At 34.4% G+C, this 24954-nt stretch overlaps 1 protein-coding gene across 1 annotated transcript in view; it reads right to left on the minus strand.

Moving 5' to 3' along the window:
- Positions 1-24954, minus strand: part of CCDC178 (coiled-coil domain containing 178) — a 115044-nt gene that overhangs the window by 87847 nt on the left and 2243 nt on the right. Inside the window, exons 3-10 of the mRNA XM_035894957.1 lie at positions 23094-23128; positions 20460-20554; positions 18914-19114; positions 15792-16012; positions 13702-13844; positions 5721-5874; positions 3293-3388; positions 3034-3170 (exon numbers count right to left, since the gene is read on the minus strand). Of these exons, the coding sequence (XP_035750850.1) occupies positions 3034-3170; positions 3293-3388; positions 5721-5874; positions 13702-13844; positions 15792-16012; positions 18914-19114; positions 20460-20554; positions 23094-23128 (1082 nt within the window). The remainder of the gene's footprint in view (positions 1-3033; positions 3171-3292; positions 3389-5720; positions 5875-13701; positions 13845-15791; positions 16013-18913; positions 19115-20459; positions 20555-23093; positions 23129-24954) is intronic.

Here is a 24954-nt window from a genome sequence, read left to right on the forward strand (position 1 = left end):
AGTCACACAGAAGACATTCCTATTTAGCCAGTAAAGAAGCCTTAACTTAATTGAGGGAGTATATCTTCTTTTCAAAAGCATTAAGACATTTGTGACTCTCCTTTAAGTTACTACTGTAAGAACACTTTCTCTTCTTATTTGACAGCCACCATAGGAGACAGGTTTGGGGGAATTTAATGAAATTGGCATTTCATAGTGGGAACATAACACTTAGGATCAAATCTCCGTATCATAGGCTTATTGGATAAGCGACCTAAAATAAGAATCGTTTTAAAGAAAGGTGAGAGAAAGAAATGAAAATTGTTTAGAAAAGCCAACACATCAGTTGACCACTGTATTAGAAATCCTACCAAAACATAACTACGACAGAAACACTTTAAAGAAAAGTACTGATAGTTGGACACAAACTTAGAAATTCAGTCAATAAAGATGAATTGGGAGCAGCTGAGCTTTGGTTTTGACCCATCTTGTACAGGAAATGAGGCTATTCAGACTGCATGTGTCCCTAAAATCTCAGGTGATTGTGAGATGTATTTCTTGCATGTAATGCATGCTCTAAATAGGAAAGATATACAACTAAGCTTTCTAGGAAGAGTGTTGGAAGACAATTCTCTGTCTTCTTGCAGCCTAGTAGGAGGTGGACAGGCACTCACTGTTTATTCCCATTGAAGTAACATGTCAGGACTCTGTCACTATACAATTAATCAAAACAACCACTCCGATTCTTAGACTAACTTGAGACAATGTGTTAATTTTAAAAATCATATTCTGATGGAATATAGCAATTAAATACAATACAGCAATTCCTCCCTAATACAAAAGACCATACAGAAATCACAACATACTCAGAAAGGAAAATGAAAAATAAAGCATAACTATATTAAGAAAGTTTTTGAGAGGATACAAAAGGTTTGCAGTATCAGACTAATGATCTGAGACACAAAATATTTCCAATATAAAGCAAGAGATTAGTGGCAGATCAAAGAAATTAAAGGTTTCTGAGCAGAACCAAACATCCTGCCTCTCTCACAGCACTTAATGGCAAGCTCCCCAAGAGAACCGTAGATAGTTATAGCCTTTGTTTAAAACACTCCTTATTCAGCCAAGAACGCCAAAAAGATAAAAGGGTATTTTCAAATAAAAAGCCCTACAAACAGCACTCTTCCTTTGAGCTTGCATTCAGTAACACATAAGAGAAATGCATGCAACTTCTAATTTTTAGGAGGGATTAGCAGTTTCTTTCTCCCCTAAGAACTAATACATTTCATGCTAGGTCAGTTGTCTTGAAAGTAGAATTGAGAGAGTGTAGGGGCTCTATAAAATAGCATTCCAGAAAATCCTTCTAAAAGTTAGCTTAAATTATCATAAGAAAGCAATGTACAGAAATCTGCGATTCTATCAGGCTGATTAAGAATCCTGTTTTTCTCTAAAGCAAGATTTAAAAGATAATTCTTCTGAATTCGTATTTTTCTTTATAAAAAATACTTAAAATTGAATTCTATATTCATCCTCCACTCATTGTTTCCTTGGACTAGACTAAATAGCAGTCTAAAAAAACCATTTGCCCTTTAAAGGATGTCTTCAGAGCATTCTTTGAAGACTTAGCTCCTGGAATCCTTCATTACTCTGAACTTGTCATAACTATTCTCTGGGTCTTGAATCTGAACTTTCACATGCCTTTCTTCAACTCCTGAACATGTGGAAGGACAATAATCAGGACACACTCACAACAACACTAATTATATATTAAATAGATAATGCTCAAAGGATGTTTCCTGTGAACTTGTCCAGTCTTTCTAGGATGCCTGTAAAGTTTTAATGTACAAGATGGTCTCAAGTAATAATGCTTCCCAAATCTGTTTTCCAAGAACTCCTCTCTGTCTCCTGATGTTCTGCATTTGCCTGTACATGTTCTTACAAATATGAGATTCCTCTTTTAGCCTATCAGTTAATATTTTCACCATGGGCAATATCTCTCTCCATTGTCTTACATGTATGATGAAATAAAAGTTTTAATCCATCAAAAATACGTCAATGAAATTGAAAATAATAAATTTGCAAAGCTACGGAACTAATGCTAAAATGTTCTAATAATCCAAATAAGTAGTTCCATCAACATCAGAACTAATGAAGCCTGGTTTCTTACCCATTTGTGTCCCATAGTTGATTTACTTCAGTATGTAACGTGTGAGCTCCAACTTGGAGCATTATTAAGGAGTATGCACATGCCTCCTCCTCTCTTCCATCTTTTTATTTCCTCCCTTTGCCCACATCTCTCATATGGAATTTTTGGAGTCTAGTAAGGAATATTTTCATGCTGACAGGATGTCTGTATTCAACTCAGTCATCAATTTCTACAAAACTTTTAAGAATCTAATTATTTTCAAGAACTTTTCTTTTCAGTTGACTTTACTGAAACCAGACAATAAAATCCAAAGTTACTAGGGGGATAAAGAAGATAACCTGTCAGATACATAAAACCAGCATACACCTAGTGTCTAGAGGAAGAAGGAATTAAAAAATTATTTCATTTGCTGTTATATTATAAATGCACTGAAAATATTATGTACAATATAGTTTAAAGCATAGCTATTGGGACTCAGTAAATTGAGAAGCTATAAAAGATGTGTGCATAATGTCTTCCAGGAATTCAAACAAAACAGAGAAAAATGGTAGTTCAGAGTCTATGTTTATAACAATCATATATGAAAAAAATAGAAATTAAATTCATAAAAATTTTTACCAAAATGTTTTGGGCACTGAGTTTCCTGTTAACATACAGAGCATTTCAGAATCTTCCTCATTTTGTTTTAAGTGTCAAAGTATGTATTTGATCTTTTGCAGAATTTTAGTTATTTTCCTTTCAAGTGAAGGGCAAAAAAGTTAGAAGATAAATTTCAGTCTGAAGTGATTTCTAATTATTGAAATGTTAAATTACAGACAGACTTAAAATAAAAGAAAGATTTGATTTTGTAGGCATGTTTTCAGTGAAAAAATATTGCTTGCTTCCTAAATTTACATTGCAGGCATTACCTATTTCCAATTTTTTGCAAAAACTCTTCATTTTCTCCCTCAAGTTCTTCATTTTCACATTTCAAAATGTCCAGTGCTTCACTGATATTGAGAAGCTTTTGCTTTAAATTCTGTAGATCACTTTCCCCGGTGGATTTCTAATGAACATTGAAACATTAAGACACCTTTAGCATAAGTTGAAATTATTTCAGGCCAACACAGAAAATGCAAGTATGCAAGCATTTTTGCTTCATTTCTATAAAAACAATAAAAAACTTACTAATTCCTCCACAGCTTTAATCACTTCAGAAGAAGCATCTGATATTTTTACGCTCTCACCTCCTTGGGCAGCTATTTTATTATTCAAATCTTCTATCTAGAAAATATTTTGTAAAAGAAGTAATACAAATATCTCCTATATTTCTTTGTATTAATTAAACAATATATATTTTAAAATAAATTTAAAAGGAAGGCTATTAAACAGTAACTTGAGATATTTCATGCTATATTATTCTATGCACATGGCCATTGCAATGTATCCTAGCAGAATCTTCAAACTTCACAGTATCAGTAAGCACACACTCACAGCCTGCTAATTCATACACGACATACATGGTATAATTAAGCAGAATACTTCAAGCTCCTCTCAGCCTCAAGATTTTCCTTGGTATCTCAATATACCTATTGACTTAATACAGATTCATACAGAGATTCAATGACGGATCAATCACTGGAGCTTAGGGGAAAATGAGGATGTTAGGAAAGCAAGCATCTACAGGATGAGGAAAACATCTAAAGTGGCTTTAGGTAGATACAGGCATGCCTGCTCACACCAAGCCTAATGAACTTTGTTTCCTTCAGCTCTCTTTCCTCTGCAGAGGCTGAAACAACATACCTACCCTGGCAGAACTTACCTATACAATCTCCATAGAGATACTGGTATAACTGGAATATGACAGGACAACAAATGTGTCCAAGCAGGATCAGGGTTGATAAGGATGTTAGCATAAATGTAGAGAATACATGTGGGAAGATCAGGACAGAATTAGGACACAAGTACTCTAAACGGCATGTAATTTCCTACTGCTACCTCAAGAATCGGATGAAGAGCAGATTTACATAAGACTGTATGTGGCTATGCCCCAGCAGCTAAGGAAGGAAACAATATAGGCTTTGTCTTGTTGTAATGCTCCCAATAGGACATGTATAAAATTTAAAAACCAGGATTAATTAAAACAAGGAAAAAAAGCCAGGAAAAAAAAAGCAGAAAAATATTGTTTCATATCACTAATTCTATCTTCAAACTTGTTGATGTACATGACAATTATCATGTTAGAATTTGGATCCAGTCCAAACCCCACTGAAGTCACAGAAAATAATCACAGTATTTTCCCAATTCCCAAAATAACTCCATCAGAAGAAGCACTTTGAGCTCTCCGAAAACCCACTATTATTTGTAAAGATTTATTCAGCTAGTTGGTTCAGTCATGTTTTTTGAAGGAAATTGACAATAACAGAACAGCTTTATGCTAAAACTAACTCTGGCTCATCTTTAGCATAAACTAATCAAACCAAAGTTGGTCACCAAATGGAGCAGTTCCATGCTCCACTTTATCCCTGTTGCACATCAAGTAGCCAAGTAGTACCTACTGAAGTATATCAGGTCAGGCAAACCAGCTGGAAACAAATCCAGAAAGAAAAACAAAACAAAAAACCCCCAAATGTTTACTAATAAGTATTGGCTCTATTTGAAAGTAGTGGTTTTCTAGTCATCAGTTGGTAGCAATTGCTGGTGCCATAACAGGAAGAAAACTGTAATACACAATTTGAAACAAATGGCAAGAACATGCCCATTGGTTTCTGTCTAATATGACTGTATCTTTAGTTTTGGGGTGTTTGGGGTTTTTTTGTAAAGTTCTGGGCATGCTTTGTAGATTCAGCTTCTCAGAAATACTTCACCTAGATTCTGGATTCCACTGGATCCTTAGCAGGACCTAGCTAGCTAGATGCACAAACCACAACAGCACTGGGCATGTACAAGAGAATGAATTTCATACTTTATTTATACATATGTACATACACATACATATAAAAAAAGAACAAGTTCTGTTGTGGGCATCTAAATCCTGTTTTAGGCATTTTCCACTGGTTCCACATACGGAGTTGTCATTTAATTGAGAACTCCTAGTCAGGCAGCATGGGGAACTCCAGTTCAGGTTTTAAACTGCCAAGTACAACAAGATTTCAAAATGAATGTTAGACAAATATAGCCAAAACCCAGGGGAATTTTAAGTAAAATACTCTGCATGGTGTAAGAGTGCATCATGTGCCATGTCAGGTCAAAAAATCTACTAATTCAACAGGACACTTATGCTGTCCCACTAAATGCACACTTTCTTCCAGATGATTTAAGAAGATAAATAATATTAAGCAGATATGCATCCAACAGCTAAAAATATCCCGGTCACTTAAAGGAATGTAAGATGATTATGATATTTTTAATAAATAAAGCTGAAAAATAATACTACAACAGAAGGATGAACATAGAGTTCTACAGAATCTACCACTTTTTATTTTTAAATCAGTATTTGTATTTTTACTTTTACAGAAGACCTTAACTCTTAAACATACAAAATATTCAGGCATTCATGTACTTTTCAATAAAAGATACTCATTTACTTGCTTGTTTATAAATATTCAAGACTCACTTTGCTGTTCCAACATTTTGCATCTTCCTGGATTTCTGCTTTTTGCTTCACTAACTCCTCAAGGTGTTTTTCATCCTTTATAATCTTCTCCTCTGTTTCTTTTAACTTCATACAGTATTCGGTCCAAATAAATTCAGAATGCTTTAACTCATTCCTAATAGAAATACACACAAAGTGAATCCATCTATTTGGAAATATTCCAAGGTAGTCCCTCTCCATAAAGGAAAATGTAAAGCAGATCTGAATTAGTAAAGATTTATTTTGATTCTCTACTACGTTTCTTGAACAGGTATGCATGAGAGAATTTCTAAATATCTACGCTGGCAGGTTCATACAATTTCAGCCAGATATCAAAACTACTCATGCTACCATTTCACTTGCACTGAAACAGCCTGCCAACATTACAACTTCTATTTGGACCTCTGAACAGGTATTGGTGTAGTTAAGAACAAGACTTTGTTTCATACCTCACATGATAACTAAACAAAATAGGAGTCAACTTCTTTCTCTGCTAGTGGCTGAATCTAGTTCAGAGCCATCTTCACTTAATCAATCCACTCCACTGTCATCTTGTGGACAAATGTCATTTGTGAAAAAAATTTTTTACTGACGTCAATTCCTTGTGTAAAAAGGAACTTGCAGGCAGTAGGCAAGGTCAAAGGAGGGGATAAGGACCTTACTTTCACTCTGAATAGCAGATTTATCAGCATTATGAGGAGGAAAACTGGCCATAATTACAGAAAGAGATAATAGCAACTACAACAATCGTCAGGAAAACACTACCACGAAACACTGTTAGGCCTCTTTATAGACTTTGCACAGACCTTTTGTTACAGCCATGTGTGAGAATGGATCTGGTGAAAGGCGGAAGAAATAGAGGGACATCAGGTTAAAATTTTACAATGACTGTTGGTACTCGTCCATTATTTTTATTATTGTTTCAGAAGGCAGAAAAGAGGAATTTCCCCCATGCTCCCCAGAGAACTATCTTGGTCAGTAACATATTCTGAAGCATGCCTTAAATGGCAAAATAAATCCACCCCAGCAGAACTAAGACCAACAGTAGTTGAATTTTAGAGGTATCTACTGCATTACAATCCAAATGAAACCTGAACAAGTTTTGCATACTTAAACACAGCAAAACAACAGAAAACAATACTGAAGAGACTTCATCACTAATTCAAGAGCCATTCCTACAAGATTACTTGATAGACACTTTTTCTTTATTTGCTTCCAAGATTTCCATCTAGTGATGGAGAAAAGACTTATTTGCAAAGTCACATTCCAAATGTGACAGAATATACATAACACAAGTGGGAAACCTAACACTTCGAACACCTCTACTTTCCTGGTCCCAGCACCCATGAAAGAAACATAAATGATACTTGGAATTATTCTAATGACAGACACGTAACAGTCATAGATTGTAATTTTCTTCTCAGATTACCTACCAGCTTTCTAAGTACAATCTTAATGGAAAAATACAGTACAACCAGCCACAGCAAATACGTGTAAAAAATAACAGACTGTGCTGTGCGATGTACCCCAGGCCTCAGTATTTTGAGCTTCATGCAATCTTCATCATTTTCTCACTGATGGCACTGAACATAAAGAAAAGAGTATCAACTACAGAACAGTCTTTCAAGTCTGTGCCATCACAAATCTGTCTTTCTCACACCTATCAATACCACATGTTATTCTAGTCCTCCTCAGATGGCAGCTGAAGGGTCGACTTCCTCTGTAATGTAAGCATGATTTTAATTACCAGTCTAGCAAATGGCTGGGAAAAAGAATCAATTTCTTCACTGAGGGGTAGAAAAAAGGTCTTCTACTCAACTTTTTCCCATAAATGCTGATATTACTAAAAACACTAGCATCATTAGCATTTTTAGTTTAATTTACATTCAGACAAACAAAACAGGTTGCAAGGTGCACAACAGTCTACATCACTGTCATGTGGTATGAATAGGAAATCACTTAACCAGGTGAAACAGCAAACATACATGGTATATTTCTATCAGTATAGATGATGAATTTCCAGTATTAGTTAACTGTTGCTATTATCATGGGGATTTTACTTACATTATGACTTGTTTCAAAAAACCACGAGCTCCTGTAAAGCAATTTTAGTGTAGCTCAGAATGAAGGCTTGTTATAGGAAAACACTACATTTTCTTTCTTGCACATGGAACAAACTCAAGGGCCTTGATTTCCGCTAAGACTACAAAAACAAAACAGGAAAACTACCCACACTGCCCTGCAATTGCTAAGCAAGCTGACAGCTGTGACACAGTGACAGAATTCTAAAGGGAACTGAACAAAATCCTGCATAAAGGACTATTAAAAAGTGAAGTATTCAGAAGGCGAGATGAAAAATTCTAATACTAATGAAAAAATGCAGAAGTAAGATTAAACGATCAATTTTCATTGAAAGAATAGGTCAACAGCATGGTATCTCAAAACCTCATATCTGTTGCCTTGATATATTTACAAATGATCTGAAAGGGCAAGGACTAGTGAAATTAAAAGTCTGCATACAGTGTGATTACAATAGGCAAGGCCAAAAAGAACTAAGAAACATTTCAAGACAAACTAAATAACTGGAGAACACAACAGCATGTACCATTTAGTGTCCAAACTCAAAAGAAATATAAGATCAGAGAGATTAGGCAATCAGTACACCTTAAAAATCTAAATTAACAGTATGAACTTGACAAAGACATGTATGTATTTCCATAAACACTCAGAAGGTCTACTCAACATTTAGCACAGTTAAAGAAGCTAAGAAGATGTTAGAATAAGTAAGAAATAGAATGCCAAACATTTGAATAAAAATGAGAGTAAAATGTCCCTGTTAAAGTCATTGACATGGCTTAATTTTAAATACAATTTGTATTACCTTTCAACCCATTTCAGAAAAATTTATCACAGAAGTGAAAAGGAGCCAGGGGACATTCTGGAAAGGTCATAAAATACACAAGTATTTTGAAAGCATGTGGAAAATAATGGGAGTTGCTTTAGAAAATAGATAGGAAGAAGGAATAAGGTAAGAATCCAAAGCTATAGGGGATATAGGCTAGTGAAGAAGAATCACAATACACAGCAATATTTATCACTGCATACATCTTAAGGCTTAGACTCCCAAACTGCAACAATTTGCCTACAAGAAGAGAGTAACAAATCGTTGCTGACCACACTTTGTAAATATGAATTGATAAGGAATAAAGTTTAATAGTAGGCAAATGCTGGAATAGTTAAAAATTAAAGAAAAGTTAAATCAGTTACTTTTAACATTATTTAATCTGGTATTACATGATAAAATCACCTCCAGCAATGGATCACTATAACCATGGCTAACAATTCTTGTCAGCAGCTAGCAATTCAGACAAGCTGACAGAACACTAAATAGGCCAGTGAAATACTAAACTGATTTGCAGAGTATCTGAATACATAGTAATAAATCACACCACAGTTTTGGTAATACTTCTTACTCAGGACCTGATCTTTCCTGTAATTAAAATCAACATGAGGTTTGCAATGAACTTCACCAGTTACAGAATCAGGGTTCATGCTGTCTGATTTCTCTAGCTGGAACCCACAGAGGAGCTAATGAACATTTGATCAGATCATCTCTATATACATATTTAAGCTATAATTAAACTTCCAAACACTGTGAAGACATTGTGAAGCTTGCATTCACAGGCTCATATCCATCAAAAGTATTATCTTCTACTCTTCACACACCTCTTCCTTTGTTTAGACATATGTAGTGACTTTAATTGGAGAATCACATGCTAATTTCCAGAAGTCACTCCAGCTTTGACAAGTGTTGGTATTACAGAATTCTGGTCTCAGGTTTTGCATAATAAAATACTCAGGTTTTAGCTATATTTCTGACTACAGTTTTTATTTTCATATGCTAATATTCTTTCCAGATTGCAAGCTAGGCTCTGAAATGAAAGAAGTTAAGCTTTAGTTAACTAAACACAAATATGTTGACTGTGAATCTTAGAGGTAATAAAATATAATTAACTTAAATACCTCTAATATAGTGTCAAAATTACCCTGAACTCAAGAAAAACAAGATCAAAAGTTCACTGTAAAGGTTAGAATCAAAAAAGGAAAAAGACATGCTGACAAAAGAAACAACTCAGACAGAGACTTATTTCTCTAGTATTGCTAAGCTATCCATCTTACAGAAAAATATATTTTTTTATCCTATACTGACTCATCCTTACTGAGACACAGATAGTTTCGATCTTATTACAAGTGCACAGACACTTTATGAGTGCAAGACTGGAACTTCTTGAGCAGCAACATCGTTTGAGTAAATTCATGTTAACTAGGATGCCTCTTGCTCCCGTATTAAAGTCTAGACATATTACAGAAAGAGCTATGAGCTTTCTTTAATTCTGCAGTTTAGTGCCAATGGCAAAGAGATCCACAGTGATATGGTATCTTAAAGAAACAGGATTATTGCATCTAAATAACCTTCCTTTCTTCAAAAATGTGTCAGTAAGGTTTCTGCTCTAGCTGACTGGCAAGCACAGATCTCCCTGGATAGCAGACATCAAAAGCACCAGCCATATTAGCCAAAGTAATGATTTCCTGAGGTTGATACCTACCCCAAAATACACTGTAAGAGTGCTCAGTTTTGCAAAAGTCAGTGTTACTTTGTGCTGCAGGCTTAACTTACAAGATTCTGAGGCAGGCAATAAGTACTCATTTTGTGGGGCTGAAGAAAGTGTTGCAAGTTCCTGAGCACTAATCAGTTTTTGAAGTAAAGTTGCCAACATGTTATAATCTAAAGAAACTGGAAATGATACAGCCAACACCCATTATTTCAATCAGGTGTAGGTCTTTACCATGGCCTAGTAAGCACCATAAACAGTAAGCAAAACAATCACACTTACCAATTCCAATTATTTCTTAAACAAAGAAATGAAAAGAAAATCTAAACCCAACCGAAAACAGCTGCTATGACCTCTTGTTTATGTCTGAGAGTGGGTCCTGTCACAGAGGGGATGGAAATACCTCACTCCTAAATTCTACTGTGTGCCTTGTTTTATTCTATCATATATAACTAAAACAGTTTACATATAAGGTTAAAAAGTATAACAATTCTTCCTATTTGATACATCAAATAAAAAGGTCACTTGCAATACCCTAACCTCTCACAACTACTCAGTTATTTGAGGATTTGGTGTTGGCCTCCCTGGTAGACAAGCTTACAAAAGATATTTCACTGACAGAATGCAGTAATTACAATGGGCTTGTATATAATTATACTGGTTTTGGCTGGGATAGAGTTAACTTTCTTCACAGTTACTAGTATGGGGCTGCGTGTTGGATTTGTGCTGATAACAGTGTTGATAACACAGGGATGTTTTAGCTGTTGCTGAGCAGTACTTGCACAGCGTCAAGACCTTTTTTGCTCCTCAGACTGCCCCAACAATGAGCAGGCTGGAGTGCACAGGACATTGGGAGGGGACACCACTGGAACAGCTGACCCAAACTGACCAAAGGGATATTCCATACCATATGTCGTCTGCTCAGCAATAAAAGCTGCAGGGAGGGAGGAGGAAGGGGGTCGTTTGTTCGGAGTGATGGTGTTTTGGTGTTTGTCTTCCCAAGTAACCACTATGTGTGATGGAGCCCTGCTTTCCTGGAGATGGCTGAACACCTGCCTGCCCATGGGAAGTAGTGAATGGATGCCTTGTTTTGCTTTGCTTGTGTGTGTGGCTCTTGCTTTGCCTATCAACCTGTCTTTATCTCAACCCACCAGTTTTCTCACTTTTACCCTTCTGATTCTCCACCCCATCCTACTCGGGGGAGCGAGCATGCAGCTGCATGGGGCTCAGCTGCCTACTGGTGTTAAACCATGACTATAAGCTATTCATAAATGCTTACTTTCTGTCTTTCTAAAAAGTCTGGCAGGGTGCTGCTGGACTGTAAACATGCAAAATCTGTTTATTTCTACTAGTAGCAATTTCTAGAGTTTGATATTTTCTTGACAAAGGCGGGTTGACATGTGGCATAAGATTCTTAGATATGTACAGATAAGAACCATCTTTGGCAAATAGGCTTTCACTGAGGAGCATTGAGTAACAGCTCTTACAAATACTACATCTGTGCTGGTGTGAAGAGTAGCTCTTCTAGTTCACAGTCATATTTGGAAGTCACATCATTCTACAATCACACAATAATCTAGCAGACACAGATGGCCCATCTCTTTGAGGGACCTAACGTTACTGCCAGGAACTTTGTGAAGTCTAAATTCCACTTTTAGTCCAATAAACATAATCCTTCTCTAAAAACGATCAGGGAGTATTTTGTGTTCACAGTACTTCCTGCGATATGAATGGATCAGTGTATGGAAACAGACATCCTGCAGTAAGAGAACCACAGTATCTTAATTAAAAGACCAAATGGTTGTAGAAGAGATACAGCACTAACTTGAGATGGTACATGTATCTTTAGATAAAAGACACCCTTCAAAAATTAAGAAATTCTGTAACTAGAAACTTCTCTTCAGCTCTGTAGTTGCTCCTTTACTGCTCTTAGGTAAATTAATGAGGCCAACTCTATAGTAAATTCTCAAGAGAATGATCCTTGAAAAGAAATGGGAAATGGGAGTTAGATGGGACAGTCCCTGGCAGTGGTTTTGCTGGATGAGAAATTAACACCTACAGAAATGAGGTTGCCAAGGACATGAGTTTGCACGTACATCTCAACCATTAGCATTAGTCTTGCTGCCTTGAAGGAAGCATCAGCGAGCAGGACAGGTTTACAGCCACTACTGTATATCAGGTTCTTTCTAACATGAACTCTCTGGAATACCAAAAGAGTGCATGCTATCCCAGCTCAGGGAGTACACAGCACAACTTGAGTTATGGAACTGGCATATAAATTCCTAGTGAATCTAGGTAGTTCTGAATGAATAGGATGGACCAAATTTGATGACTTACTACAAAATGTATAAACGTCGTAACTGCCATGTGCAGTTTTTGAAATACCTGATATTTGAAGAACAGTTGCTGTCACATGCTGCAGTACAGAAACATCTGTTACTGTCAGTAAGGTTATCTCAAAAATTTACTGATGTCTTTCAATTATGCCTGTAAGCTTTCTTCATCTCAAGTGAAAAAGAGCCACTGTGTCACTTGCTACTTTGCCAAATAAAACCTGGCAACTAGCCATAGGCATATGCAGCAAAGTCAAGGGCAACCTCCTACCAAATATAAAATATTTGGTTTTCTTGTTCTTTGGCATAGTTATTTTTGGTGCTGACTCTTTTTCTGTATGTTCAGTGACAGAGAGACTTGTCAGTGACTGGCCATTAGTGGTATTCCACTGTTACTAAAGCTCTACTTGATAATTCAGGGGTTAATAACCTGAGAAGAGGTTACAGTGAAGAAACTGCAACGTACAACATTGCCATACAGAAGCTACCTTGCAATCCAATAAAGTTACAGTAATTTTGATTGTTTGCTAAAATAAAGAAAGACAAGGTATTTTGAGAAGTTCAAAAGTATGTGGTATTGGCTAGAATTGTTCAGGTTACATACAAGTTCAAAATTAAGTTATAATTATAACATAAATATGGCACTATGATAAGTGCTGATGTTCCGTGCAACTAATCTGTGCAGCTTATAAGAATGATAGCAAAAAGTTCTGTCAAAGGGATTAAAAATTCCTTCGTAAGGTCAAAGTAAAGTAAGGCCTAAGTAAACTAAGGTCAAAATGGAATGCTTCAGGAGTCGATTCATGGAATTGTCCATCTGGGTATATTTCCGGACATCATCCCTCCCTAACGCAAGCTAAGACAAACAAGGCAAACACTTCTTTTATGTATAATTCTATTAATTTAATTTTACAAAAATCAGAATTTAAAATTATTTCTAAAAGCAAATTTTCTATAGTGTGATTGTCATTATTAAAACTAACAGGACATTATAATACCATATTGAGTAGCTCTTACTTGTATTGACTCAATAGCATCTCAGCATATTTAATTTTCTCATGCATAGATTTTATCTTCGTTTCAGATTCTTCATCAATTCTTTTCATTGCTTTTTGGATTTCCATGAGTTCACAACAAACATCACTGTATATTTTTGATGTCTAAGAAAATAAAACAAGTTTTCTGAAAGATGTTATATAAAGATCATACATAATGTTTAAAATAAAAAATAATTTCAAGATTTCTCTGATTCTTTGCAGTTTAAAGTTGAAGTAATACTTTGGGACGTCATACAACTTAATAACAAATTCTGCACGGTCTGCAATAGACCTAGCAGAAGACAACAGAATGTGTGCTATAAAACTGCATAACATAAAGAAATGTTAGCAAGAGGGCTTTCATACTGTTACAAAACTTTGAAGTTATTGTGAAAAGGTGGCTACTTCCATGGGAAGATAGTGACCTCTGGAGCAGAAAGAAAGAAATCATGTTAAAAGAAGCCACTGAGATTTCACTCAGTACAGAATCATTACTTAAACATCCCTTACAGGATGTGCAAGATGGGCAGTAACCTCTGTAAAAGAGGGGCCTGAGACAACGCAGACAATGAACGCCAATTTTCAACGGTATAAATAGCATTGGGACACTCAGTTCCTAACAATTGTCAAACAGAGACATCCATATCTCTACTGTCTCTGCTTTTTAAAATACTCTAACTATGAACAAATAACATGATATAAAATCTTTTCTATAATCTAGCACTTCACTGCTCAAACTAGTTCTCTGGATATTAAAAGCTAGAGATTCAAAATTAAATAATTGTTTTAATTGCAAAGAAAATTAAATATCAGCTGCTTTTCTAAGGCCATGGGAGGAAAAAACAAACCTGAGTAACAAACAGCATATAAATTAGAGCACAATAAAAGTCAAATATTTTATTTGATGATTAGAAATTTAGTTGAAACAAAATATATAAATGTTACAGTAACACCAAACCTATCTTCTTATGATATGTAGTGCCACATTTTGGAAAGAAAGAAAGAAAAAACCCTCTGAAAACAAGTACTTATTTAAAATAGTCTTTAGAAAAAAAATATTTTAAATCTACTTCCTGAGTTGTACTTTAGCACACCTCAATATTTTAACTGCATACTAAGACATTAACAAGGATACAAAATAAAAACAAAAATAACCAACTTGATTTTAATTAGCCAGTATTTTGAACATATCTCATAACACTGATAAAACTGTGAGTTATTTCATAGGTCAGAACTAATTAATGATAATTCTCATATTACTTATGTATTAGGCAATTAACTCTTTTTAATTTTAGAAGTATTTTGACATGAATGTTGAGTCCTCAAAATATGAGAAGCTCAAAATAAAACAAATTAAAATAAATAATATTTATTAAGAATCATCTACAAACAGAAAACCATTTTTAGACTGTAAGTACCTTGAAAAAGAGATTAATCTCTGGATTTGTATTTAAAAGTTACTATAGAAAATATACAGAAGACATAAAAATTAGTACTAAAATCTGTACTTGAAGTAGTACCTCCCTTTTTAGACATGAATTTTAAGCTACCTACAACTTTACTGCACTTTGGTTATTCAGCCTGATGTTATTCACATTAGGAATTTATTATCAAAAAATAATAAATTATTATCAATAAATACTATCAACAAATAAATTAGGAAAAATGTACATCAGCATCTAAAAATAATTAAATCTTACAAACATTTTTTGACAGCTAACATCTCCATATTCTGGAACAAATGCTGATGTCTGTGAGAGATCTGAGAAGAATCTATGCAAATATCAGCTATGTGCCTTCTACACTTCCTGTGAAAAATCCCACATGAAATCAACTTACAAAGTTAGAATTATATTCCGTATATGCTTAAGAGACATTTATTAAAGGCTGACAGCATTATCCTCCCTGAATTCTGTCCGCACTGAATGCCTATATGTAGCAGTACAAGCACATAATTCACAGTCTTTGTGTACAAAATTTAAAACAGAGTTTGGCACTTCCAGAAGTTCTCTAGAAGGGTACGCACCTATGTAATGGAAAGGTTCTAAAAGAATCTTTGTTTTAATTTACCTTTTCATAAGTCAGTAACACATCCTTCACAGCTTCACCCTCTAGATTCAGCTTTTCTTCCAGCAGAGGGCTGTGTTTCTTCACGAAGTCTATGTCCTCCTGAATCTTTCTGTTGACTGTTTCAGTCTTAAATATTTTGTTCTGTACCTGTTGCAGCTGACGGCTTTTACAATCAAAATGCCATTGTAGCTCCAAGGTATCTTGAACACACATTTCATATTCTGTTAAAAAGATAATTAGCATAAGAAAATGAGAGTATCTGAGTGACACCATGAATATCTAGGGAGATTAGGAGATATGTTGTCATAATACTAAGTTCAAAAGTTACAAAATTTTGCTGGAAACTACTTTGAAGGCCAAAAGAGGACACTGGTTACAAAAGACATCACCAAATACTGCATTAGCAGTGGAACCGGTTTTAAACTCACTTAATAATCCTAGTGCGTAATTCAAGCAAATCTTCAAAGTGAGGGGTGGGGTGGTTTTTATGAAGAAAATTAAAACATCTAGCCTTAAGACATATGTAGAGGATGCTATTATAAACAAGAACAGCTCTCCTGAGCTTCTAGTCTCCAGCAACAGACATATGTAGATGCAGAGGAAGAACAGGGCAAGTATAAAACTGACATCCTCTTAAAAGGCCAACTATTTTCAGTTCAGGGACACTTCCTGAACTAAATGTGGCTTCAAGAAAGCTAAACTAAAGATACAAACTCAAAGCCAACAAACAAAACATATTCATATTGCCACACAGAATGTGTGTCAGTCTTAGTTCAGTTTGCTGCATTTACTTCTCTGACCTTGGCTTAAATTTCTTATGGGTCTTCACAAGAAAATATGTGACTGGACCACTGGTTGCTGAATGACAACATATATTTTATTCTGCTCAGGAAAAAAAAAAGCTTATTAGAGATTGTGTCCTGCAGCAGCTGATGTTCTATATGGAAAAATTATTGGTATGAAACTAGGGAAAGTAAAGTAAGATTATCAGATAAGAAAAAAAAATCAGAAAATGTCTCAAGAGCAGTAAACTTTGTCATAAATTTGAGAGAGAGAAGCACATGCTACTGAGAAAAAAAGGCTGTCTAGCTCTGAGAACTAGCTGTGGAATATTCAATACAATCCCTTAATAGTCAATAAATTTTCCTGTGTTAACAAGGCATAATCCACAACTTTACAAAATTATTATTTCATTGCTACTAAAAGTTAAAGAGATGTTGTATGAATAAGTGGTTTTTCTACATCATACAAAGTGATACTTAACATCAGGATGAAAAATGTGGTTTACATTGGATTTTTGTTATATTTCAGAGAAGGTAATTCCTGAAGATAGGTTATGTCGCTGCAATTACCTGAGTGTGCTACAGGACATAGATGCAGCAGGAGCTAGCAATAACAGAAATCAAGGGAAATCTGAAGAAATAAGAGGATTCAGTGTCTACTCTGAAGGGGTTATGAAAACTCTTTATTAAGAATCTCCTGGGTTTGTAATACTTAGATTAGGGATAATTATAACATCCCTGAGGGTCTTTTCCCTTCATCCCCAATTGCATTTTAGCATAATTTTTGTCTTATAGATAATACTATGGAAAGTTATAATCCTGAAAATTACAAATTTACTCCAAGGACACAACGTCATACTGACATAGCCCACTGATAAATCGAAGGAGAATAATTGGTTAATTTTCACAGCCAAACTTCATGATGGTTTAATTTGCTTTTTTTTTAAATACTGTACTATTGCATATATTAACAGAATTGAAAATGCATTAATTGTATTCCACTATTCCAAACTTTTGATATTTATAGAGAATGCTAAACAGTAAAGTGAAAGCAACAGGAATGTATAGCAACATACAAAAATGATTCACAGCTGCATCACTGTAGGTAAGTACATCAAAAAGTAAAAAGTAACATCTCTGCAGCTCAAATCATGAACTACTGTGCTGAAGAATGAAGATTATATTATCAACCTTCTCTTCTTGCAGTTCTTTGCTTCTGTAAAACTGACCTTTCCATTGCCACAGGATTTTCTCCTGAAAGCAGTTTCTAATCTATCAATGAATTTCAACTGCAATTCCGTATTCAATCTCCTCCTCTGTTTTCAGGTCATCATAAACTGTCCATCAGAGGCAATTGCTTTTAAGGAAAGCAATCTCTGCAAACCAGTAGCACCTTAACACAGGTTTATACTTTCCGAGTCAAGAGTTAGTCATTGACTAAAACAAACAAGCAATCAAACAAACAAACATTGTTCTCATGTATTGTTAGGGATGTACACTATGTGACATTTTGCCTTCGGAGGGTGGGGACAGGAGGGAGAGGGGGAGAGAGAAGAAAAAAGCATTTGGGACTAAACCACTCCTGGCTTGCCTCCATTACACACTGATTTTCACTCAGTGTTTACCCATCAATAAACACAGTTATGGAAGACTCTTGCACTGTCACCACACTCTGGATTGTGAGGTATCTCAGGACGATGTGCACCAGAATAAGCACTAGAGTACTGTGATTTTACATTTGGGAGCCTACTGTTATGAATTGTGCAACTTTGCTGAAAGTCTAGGTTCAGACAGTACCTGCCTCTGACTGTGAGTCAGAAAACAAACAGCAAACAGCTGCTAAGTAGCTGCTTTTTTCTTTTTTCTTTAATTCTATTGTGTAGATGCCAGTTCATCACAAAAGGTAATAGCAAACATCTTGGAATCTGGGATTTCAAGGAGACCTATCAACGGTTATGTCAAACAATTCCTACTAAATATATAAGTACTTTATTCAAGTTTATCACAAATTTATTTATTTTATTTGTGGTTTAATCTGTGGTTTAACTCAAATGCATTATTTCTAATTTTGTTTCAGCTTCTCATTCCTTGCCCCAAACAGTATTTATTATCATCTTAAGAGCATCTTGTCTACTTTTATGCTATTTCTCAAACAATGCTGAACATTCCACAGCACTTTCCATATTTTTTTTCTGGATATGTATTCAAACATACCAAATTCAGAAGAGTAAATATTGTACTCCTATTACAGTAAACATAACTATAGTCATACCATAATTCTTATTCTTGGTAATAAACTGACTGAAAAATAACAAATATTCTTAGTTTCAATTCCAATACCTTTTTGAACGGCTGCAGGGAGATGCTGAAGTCTCCAAAGTGACATACGATCAATTTTCATGACAAGCTTTTTCCTTCGCTGTTTCTCCAACTCTAAAGCTTTTTCTGCTTCCTCACAATCAGCTTCCAGCCGCTTAATTAGCTCAGTAACTTCCAGTAGCAAAGCCTCTGTTTCCTGCTTCAAGGTTAATGTCTTGCTATCTTTAAAAATAGATAAAAAAATATTTTTTATGAAAGCTTAATCATATACTCTTTATTTGAGATTTATTCTCAACAGAAAGTTGGCCCGTTCACATGTATCACAGTAAGCACAATTGGTTACATTGCTGTCTTTAGAAATACATTATAATTCTTTCTTATGAAGGCTTAAACATATGTTCTTTATTCCAGATTCTTTCTCAAAACAAAGTGAGCCTCTTCACATCTATCAGGGCAAGCATAACTAGTTATAAAAAAAACTTTCACTTTCAATAGCATTTTCCTCCAGCTTATTTCCAATGCAGAGTGCAACAAAAATGTATTAATATAGATGGTACAAAATTCTCATCTTTGCCTTGTTGCTTGAGTAAGTAATCATCCAAATAATAGTACAAGTTCCTAATCATCTCAACTTTTTAAAGAATACTTATTTCATTTTATTTTCCTAAATAAGTATCAATGACTTCATTGAAGTCTTTGGAGTCCTAAGAATATTCAGTGTAACATCTCAACAGCACTGTTTTACTTATGATATATACAGATCATCAATATTTCATTCTGTGAAATATGGCTATCAAAAATGTGTCAGTTTCAATGAAAGATTCTTTGAGGTCATCATCCATTGTCCTAATCTATAAAAACTGGAATTATATATGCTACAGAGTCCAACACATTTCCATTTTGATTCCACAGTCAGTAATTCCCTAAATTATTTTGACTAAAAACTGCCAAGCATTGAAAAGAAGGACAACTACTTAAAATCTGGAGTGCAATTTTGGCTTCACTGCCACCAACAGAAATTTTATCACACCATTTACTGCAGACAGGATCGCCTCAGGCTAGCAGTACTTAAAAAGTTGCACACTGGCTTAAAAAAAATGCACACGATCTCTTCAATATTATTCAAAAATAAATTATCTGAATAAAGATGTGAACTATAGAAAACAGAACTCTACCTTGGGAGTACATTACGAATACCCTATAACAGCGATGCAGTTATTTGTTTTACAGAAACTAAATGAAAAAAACACATAGAATTTCCAACAACCAACATAACTAGCTCAGCTGGTTCAAATCCTAGATGGGTTAAACTATAGTATGAATCTAAATACAGAAATGTAAATTATCTTCTTGGAAACAGGATGATTTAATAGTACTTAATATAACATTTAAAATGTATGTGTCTTTCAGCTTGACAGGTGGTACACGCAGATTTCAAAGGATACTCACATCTTTTATATAAGACAGAGCATGCAACAAGCAACTACTATTATGAATGCAAAGCATATATTAAATGAGGATAAGTAACTTTTACCACTCAGACTGAGTATTATGAAATAATTTTTACCTTCACAAGATATATCAGCTTCTTTAAAATCCAACTTAGTGGATAATGGTAACCACCTATCTTTAATAGATTCAGTGCTGGCCTGTTTTGTTACCCTGTAGATAAAAACCACTGTCACTAAAAAATTTTAGACTGAATTTAGATTAGCATTGTTAAGTAAATATTACTTTCACTAAGTCACTATTTCCTCTCCTGAATTTTACACATTTAAATGCTGGCTACTTAAATGAAATAATTGTTAAAAAACACTGCAAGTCATACAGAAGAAATATTAACTGTAAAATTCCCATATAGGTGCTTTTCTCACAATTCTTTGCAGAAATACAAGAAACAGATTTCTTTATATCTTGTACTTACACAGATCTTCAATTTTTGTCCTCATACCCAAGGAGGTGCCAAAGAGAAACTGTTACAGGAAAGCTGTTATTCTTTCCAACTTCTGAATATACAGGAGCAATATATGCTATACTTTTCAGACTCTTCTAAGTGGCAGAAGCATTTAGTGCTGAATCTGTGCAGACACAGATACATTGCCACTGCAGGTCAGGTGTAGTTTCAGTTTTACCCATTTAAGGGAAGTCATCACTTGAGGGTCAACAATGAAGAAAAAATATTTTTTTTAGAGATGCGAAGGAAAAACTATCAAGCCACAAGGTTTAATCAGTTTCCCACACAACAGCTTTTGACATCTAGGGGACTCAAAAGCAAACATGAGGAGGGCTTTGTTAAAATGAGATTAGGACAAATTTAACCTGCAAGTGAGAGGGTGAAAGGAGTAACACCAGTAGTCAAAGAACACCACAAGCAAATTATAGCCCTTATTTTAACTTAAGAGGCTCATTAGCCTACTGGAGTTGAGAACAAGGGGAGGAAAGAACCACTATCCGCTTATGCCCACATGTGTGGCTTAAAGAGCACATACAGGTTCTTCATATGCAGCTAAGATGAAATAAAATCTGCAGTCACAGCATTACATCGGACATTTATGCACATATATTCGAAAGAACTCCACAAAAAAGTTCCTTTTCCATGAAGAAATAACAACCAAAAAGCCTATGCCAAAAACAGACCAAAAGAAATACTATTGAGGCCTTCCTAGATGAACAGAAAATACATTTAAATTACAGAGAATAGAACAAAAAAATCTGTGCAGTAATGGAAAACAGTAAGACATTGGACAGGAAGACTGGGACCTGGTGATGGAAGAGATATCAAATAAGATACAGAAGCAGGAGTTTGATAAACAGGAGTTGGATAAGTAGGCAAACACAAAATAACTCAATAGGTGTGTCTGACATGAAGTAAAAATATAGAGGAAAATAGAGGGCTTGTTGAGAAAAACAGCCAGGACAACAAGCTCAGTGCATGAGATACATTCTCCTCTTCAACCCCCTCTTTCAATCATTGTAAGTAGAACTACATCATAAAGTAGTCTGCATCATGAATAATACAATTTAAAGTCACACATTCGGACTTATTTTGTGTATTTTCTAAGTACTTGGCTTTGAAATACATTTGTACTGTATTGTATTATATCCTAGGTTAGGAAAAGTCTGAGTTCTTTAGTGTATTTCAAAATACATGCAGCCAATATGTAAAACTTAGAAAAAATCTGCATGAGTTTTATGTTTTAAAATTACATTTTAAATTTACATTTTAAAATTACGTTTTAAATGTATAACTTTTAACAACTCTGTATGTATTCTAGATTATCTCCAGTGTAAACATATCTAGAAAAAACAATTCTTTGACTTGTTATTTTTAATTTAGGAATTATGTTCTGTTTTAACAATAATCGTCTCTTGCTCTCTAACTTTAAAGATACATAGTTTCAAATACAATTTTGTCACTCAAACACCCTAAATTTTTTTGAATGAAACATAAGTAGCTGGCAAACTACACTGAAAACATAAAAATCATGCATTTAATAAGAAACTTAACAGTATGCGCAATAGGAAAACCAGGAAAGAAAAAAAAAAAGAAAAAAAATCTTGTTTTTTTTCCTCATCTTATTAGAGCACGTGATCCATAAAAGGCCATTTCATTCAAACTTTTTTCATACTCCCTTTTTTAATTACTTGTCCTCTCCCTGAATCTAGCCAAGCTGAATTGAGAGTAAATTTGACCCTCTATGCAAATTCAGAAAATTGTACACAGTATTCCTAAGAACTTCACAAAGATATAAGTATACAAGAAACATTCAGAATGCTTTTACATCATGTTCCAATGCAAAAAAAGAACTTAAAATAAGGTTCCTTACTCATATTTAGGTACCTGACAATTGGCACAATTTCAGAAGTGTCAATAACTGAACAACTGTTACCAATAGAAATCGATCACTTAGGTGGGTCCCGAGACATGCGATCATCTTGAATCTTTGAAAATTAAAACACTGAGTAGGATAGGAAAGAGATGAGAAATTCTCCATAAACACTTTTGGTCTTCTGAAGTAACTAGATCATGCAGACACTAAGAATGCTTATTTTAAACGCATTCTACATTACATTAGAAGAACTTGGTAAATTCTATAGTTCACTGAGCAGACTTTATAGCCAGACTAAAATCTCAGCAAATAATTACCTAACATTAAAACAAATGCATTATTTTATATGATTTTGTATGTATGAATCTTACCATGGTATTTTCTCCTCCTTCAACACATAACCATACTGCAAAAGCAAAACATAAACTCCATTATACATCTCAGATGTTATACACTTCTTCGGTTTCCTAACAACGAGCATAATAGCCCACTGAATTTAGTATCATAATAGGATCTAATTATTGTACATGCAGATGAATTCTTTTTAACATATTAAAATAATTACAAAGTTTTAGAATTCCTAAAAACTGTGCATCTCCAAACGGTTTGTAATAAAACTCAGCTTTTGTACATAAATGTTACGTATTAGTCAATTTTGTAGAATGTTTTTTAAAAATCCCTTGATATTCTTAATTCTATTTTCACTCTTAACCTCTGTACTTTGTTTTTAATCTCAAAACTACAGCAGAAATTCTGTCTGAACTTCACATGCTTTTTCTTCATCAGGGCTATGTCTACAACAGTAATTTAAACACTGCCAGAGAAGTTTTCTGGGCCCAGCAACTTGATTACCTATAGCATTAATTTGTTACTAAATCTTACTGGTAGAACCTGTGGTAAGGGACATTACTACATTCACAAACGATTCTCAAACTCTCAGGTGGACACATTCTTGATAACACTTAACTTATAAGCAGTTCATAGATAGGCAAATAAAATCCAAACTCCCTATATTTGTAGTATAGTAATTTCAGTATATATTCAGTATATATTTTATATATATATATATTTTACTTTTAAGAGCATTAACAAAGTACTCATGCTACAGCAACACTACCTTTTCTCCTCTTAACTCATAGTTATAATGATGTCACCATCTAAAGGCCTCAGACTATTTTGAATCTCTCTGTATACCAAATAACACAAACTTATAAGAGATGTGGAAAATATGCACAAGACTTACGCAAACATAAGCTACATTAAAATGAATAAACATCTGGACGTGTCAATGCTTATCCATCTAATTCATATATATTGATGAAGAAATTAGGACATTAAAATAATTACACTATTCTCACATTATTTTAAATAAAGGTGAATGAGACAATATAAAATTTCCTATCAAATTATTGCCTATACTGTAAGGATGAAGGTATAACGGTAGTTCATGCACCTTGGATTCTTCTAGTATCTATGCTGCAGTTGCAGAAATCTCCCTGCAGAGTACTTAACAGAGACTGTGGAATACTAATCTAAAATAGTGTTCCTGATGTGCTGCTGTGACAACATTATTGTCAGTATTGGAGATAAATTACTTAAAATAACTTGTCTGTGCAAGCAGCAAGCAAATCTTCTTACTGCAGTGTAGACATATGCAAAATTTATTAACATTTGGAAAACACTTCTCCAGCAAAATTGAATTATTTAAATGATACTAATCATGTTCTCAAAGAAGTTAATGGGAAGATTTTACTATATTTTAAAATGTTATATATTGCATTCTTTCTTCATCTACCTACCTGATTTTTTAGCTTCCCTTTATTCTTTTTTCTATTCACACAAAATCTATACAGGCTAGTAAAACATCATGTACTGCTAGAGAAAGAACCATAACATTTTCAAATTCATGTCTCTCAATATGAGAGTAAAGAAATTTTTTAATCGAGGAATTGTTAAGTACTGTTCAGGAAAAAACATTGCTTACTACCAATGACAGAAAATGGCACACAACTCAATTTGTCTATCTGCTCAAGATTAGTATCAAAACTATTTTGCAAACAATTGATATCATTGAAGCAACTTGACTCTGTGTGCATCTGAATCATCATACATGAATTTACTAATCTTTACAGTATATTGGTATTAATTATGATATTGTGGTACATTGATTTTAATAAGACAGTTTGATTTGCCAAAACTGTTAAGTAGAAGAAAAACATATCATGACCAGTA

The sequence above is a fragment of the Egretta garzetta genome, unplaced genomic scaffold (genome assembly GCF_000687185.1).
Source record: "Egretta garzetta isolate BGI_Z169 unplaced genomic scaffold, ASM68718v1 scaffold35, whole genome shotgun sequence".
In the NCBI taxonomy this organism is placed as follows: Eukaryota; Metazoa; Chordata; class Aves; order Pelecaniformes; family Ardeidae; genus Egretta; species Egretta garzetta.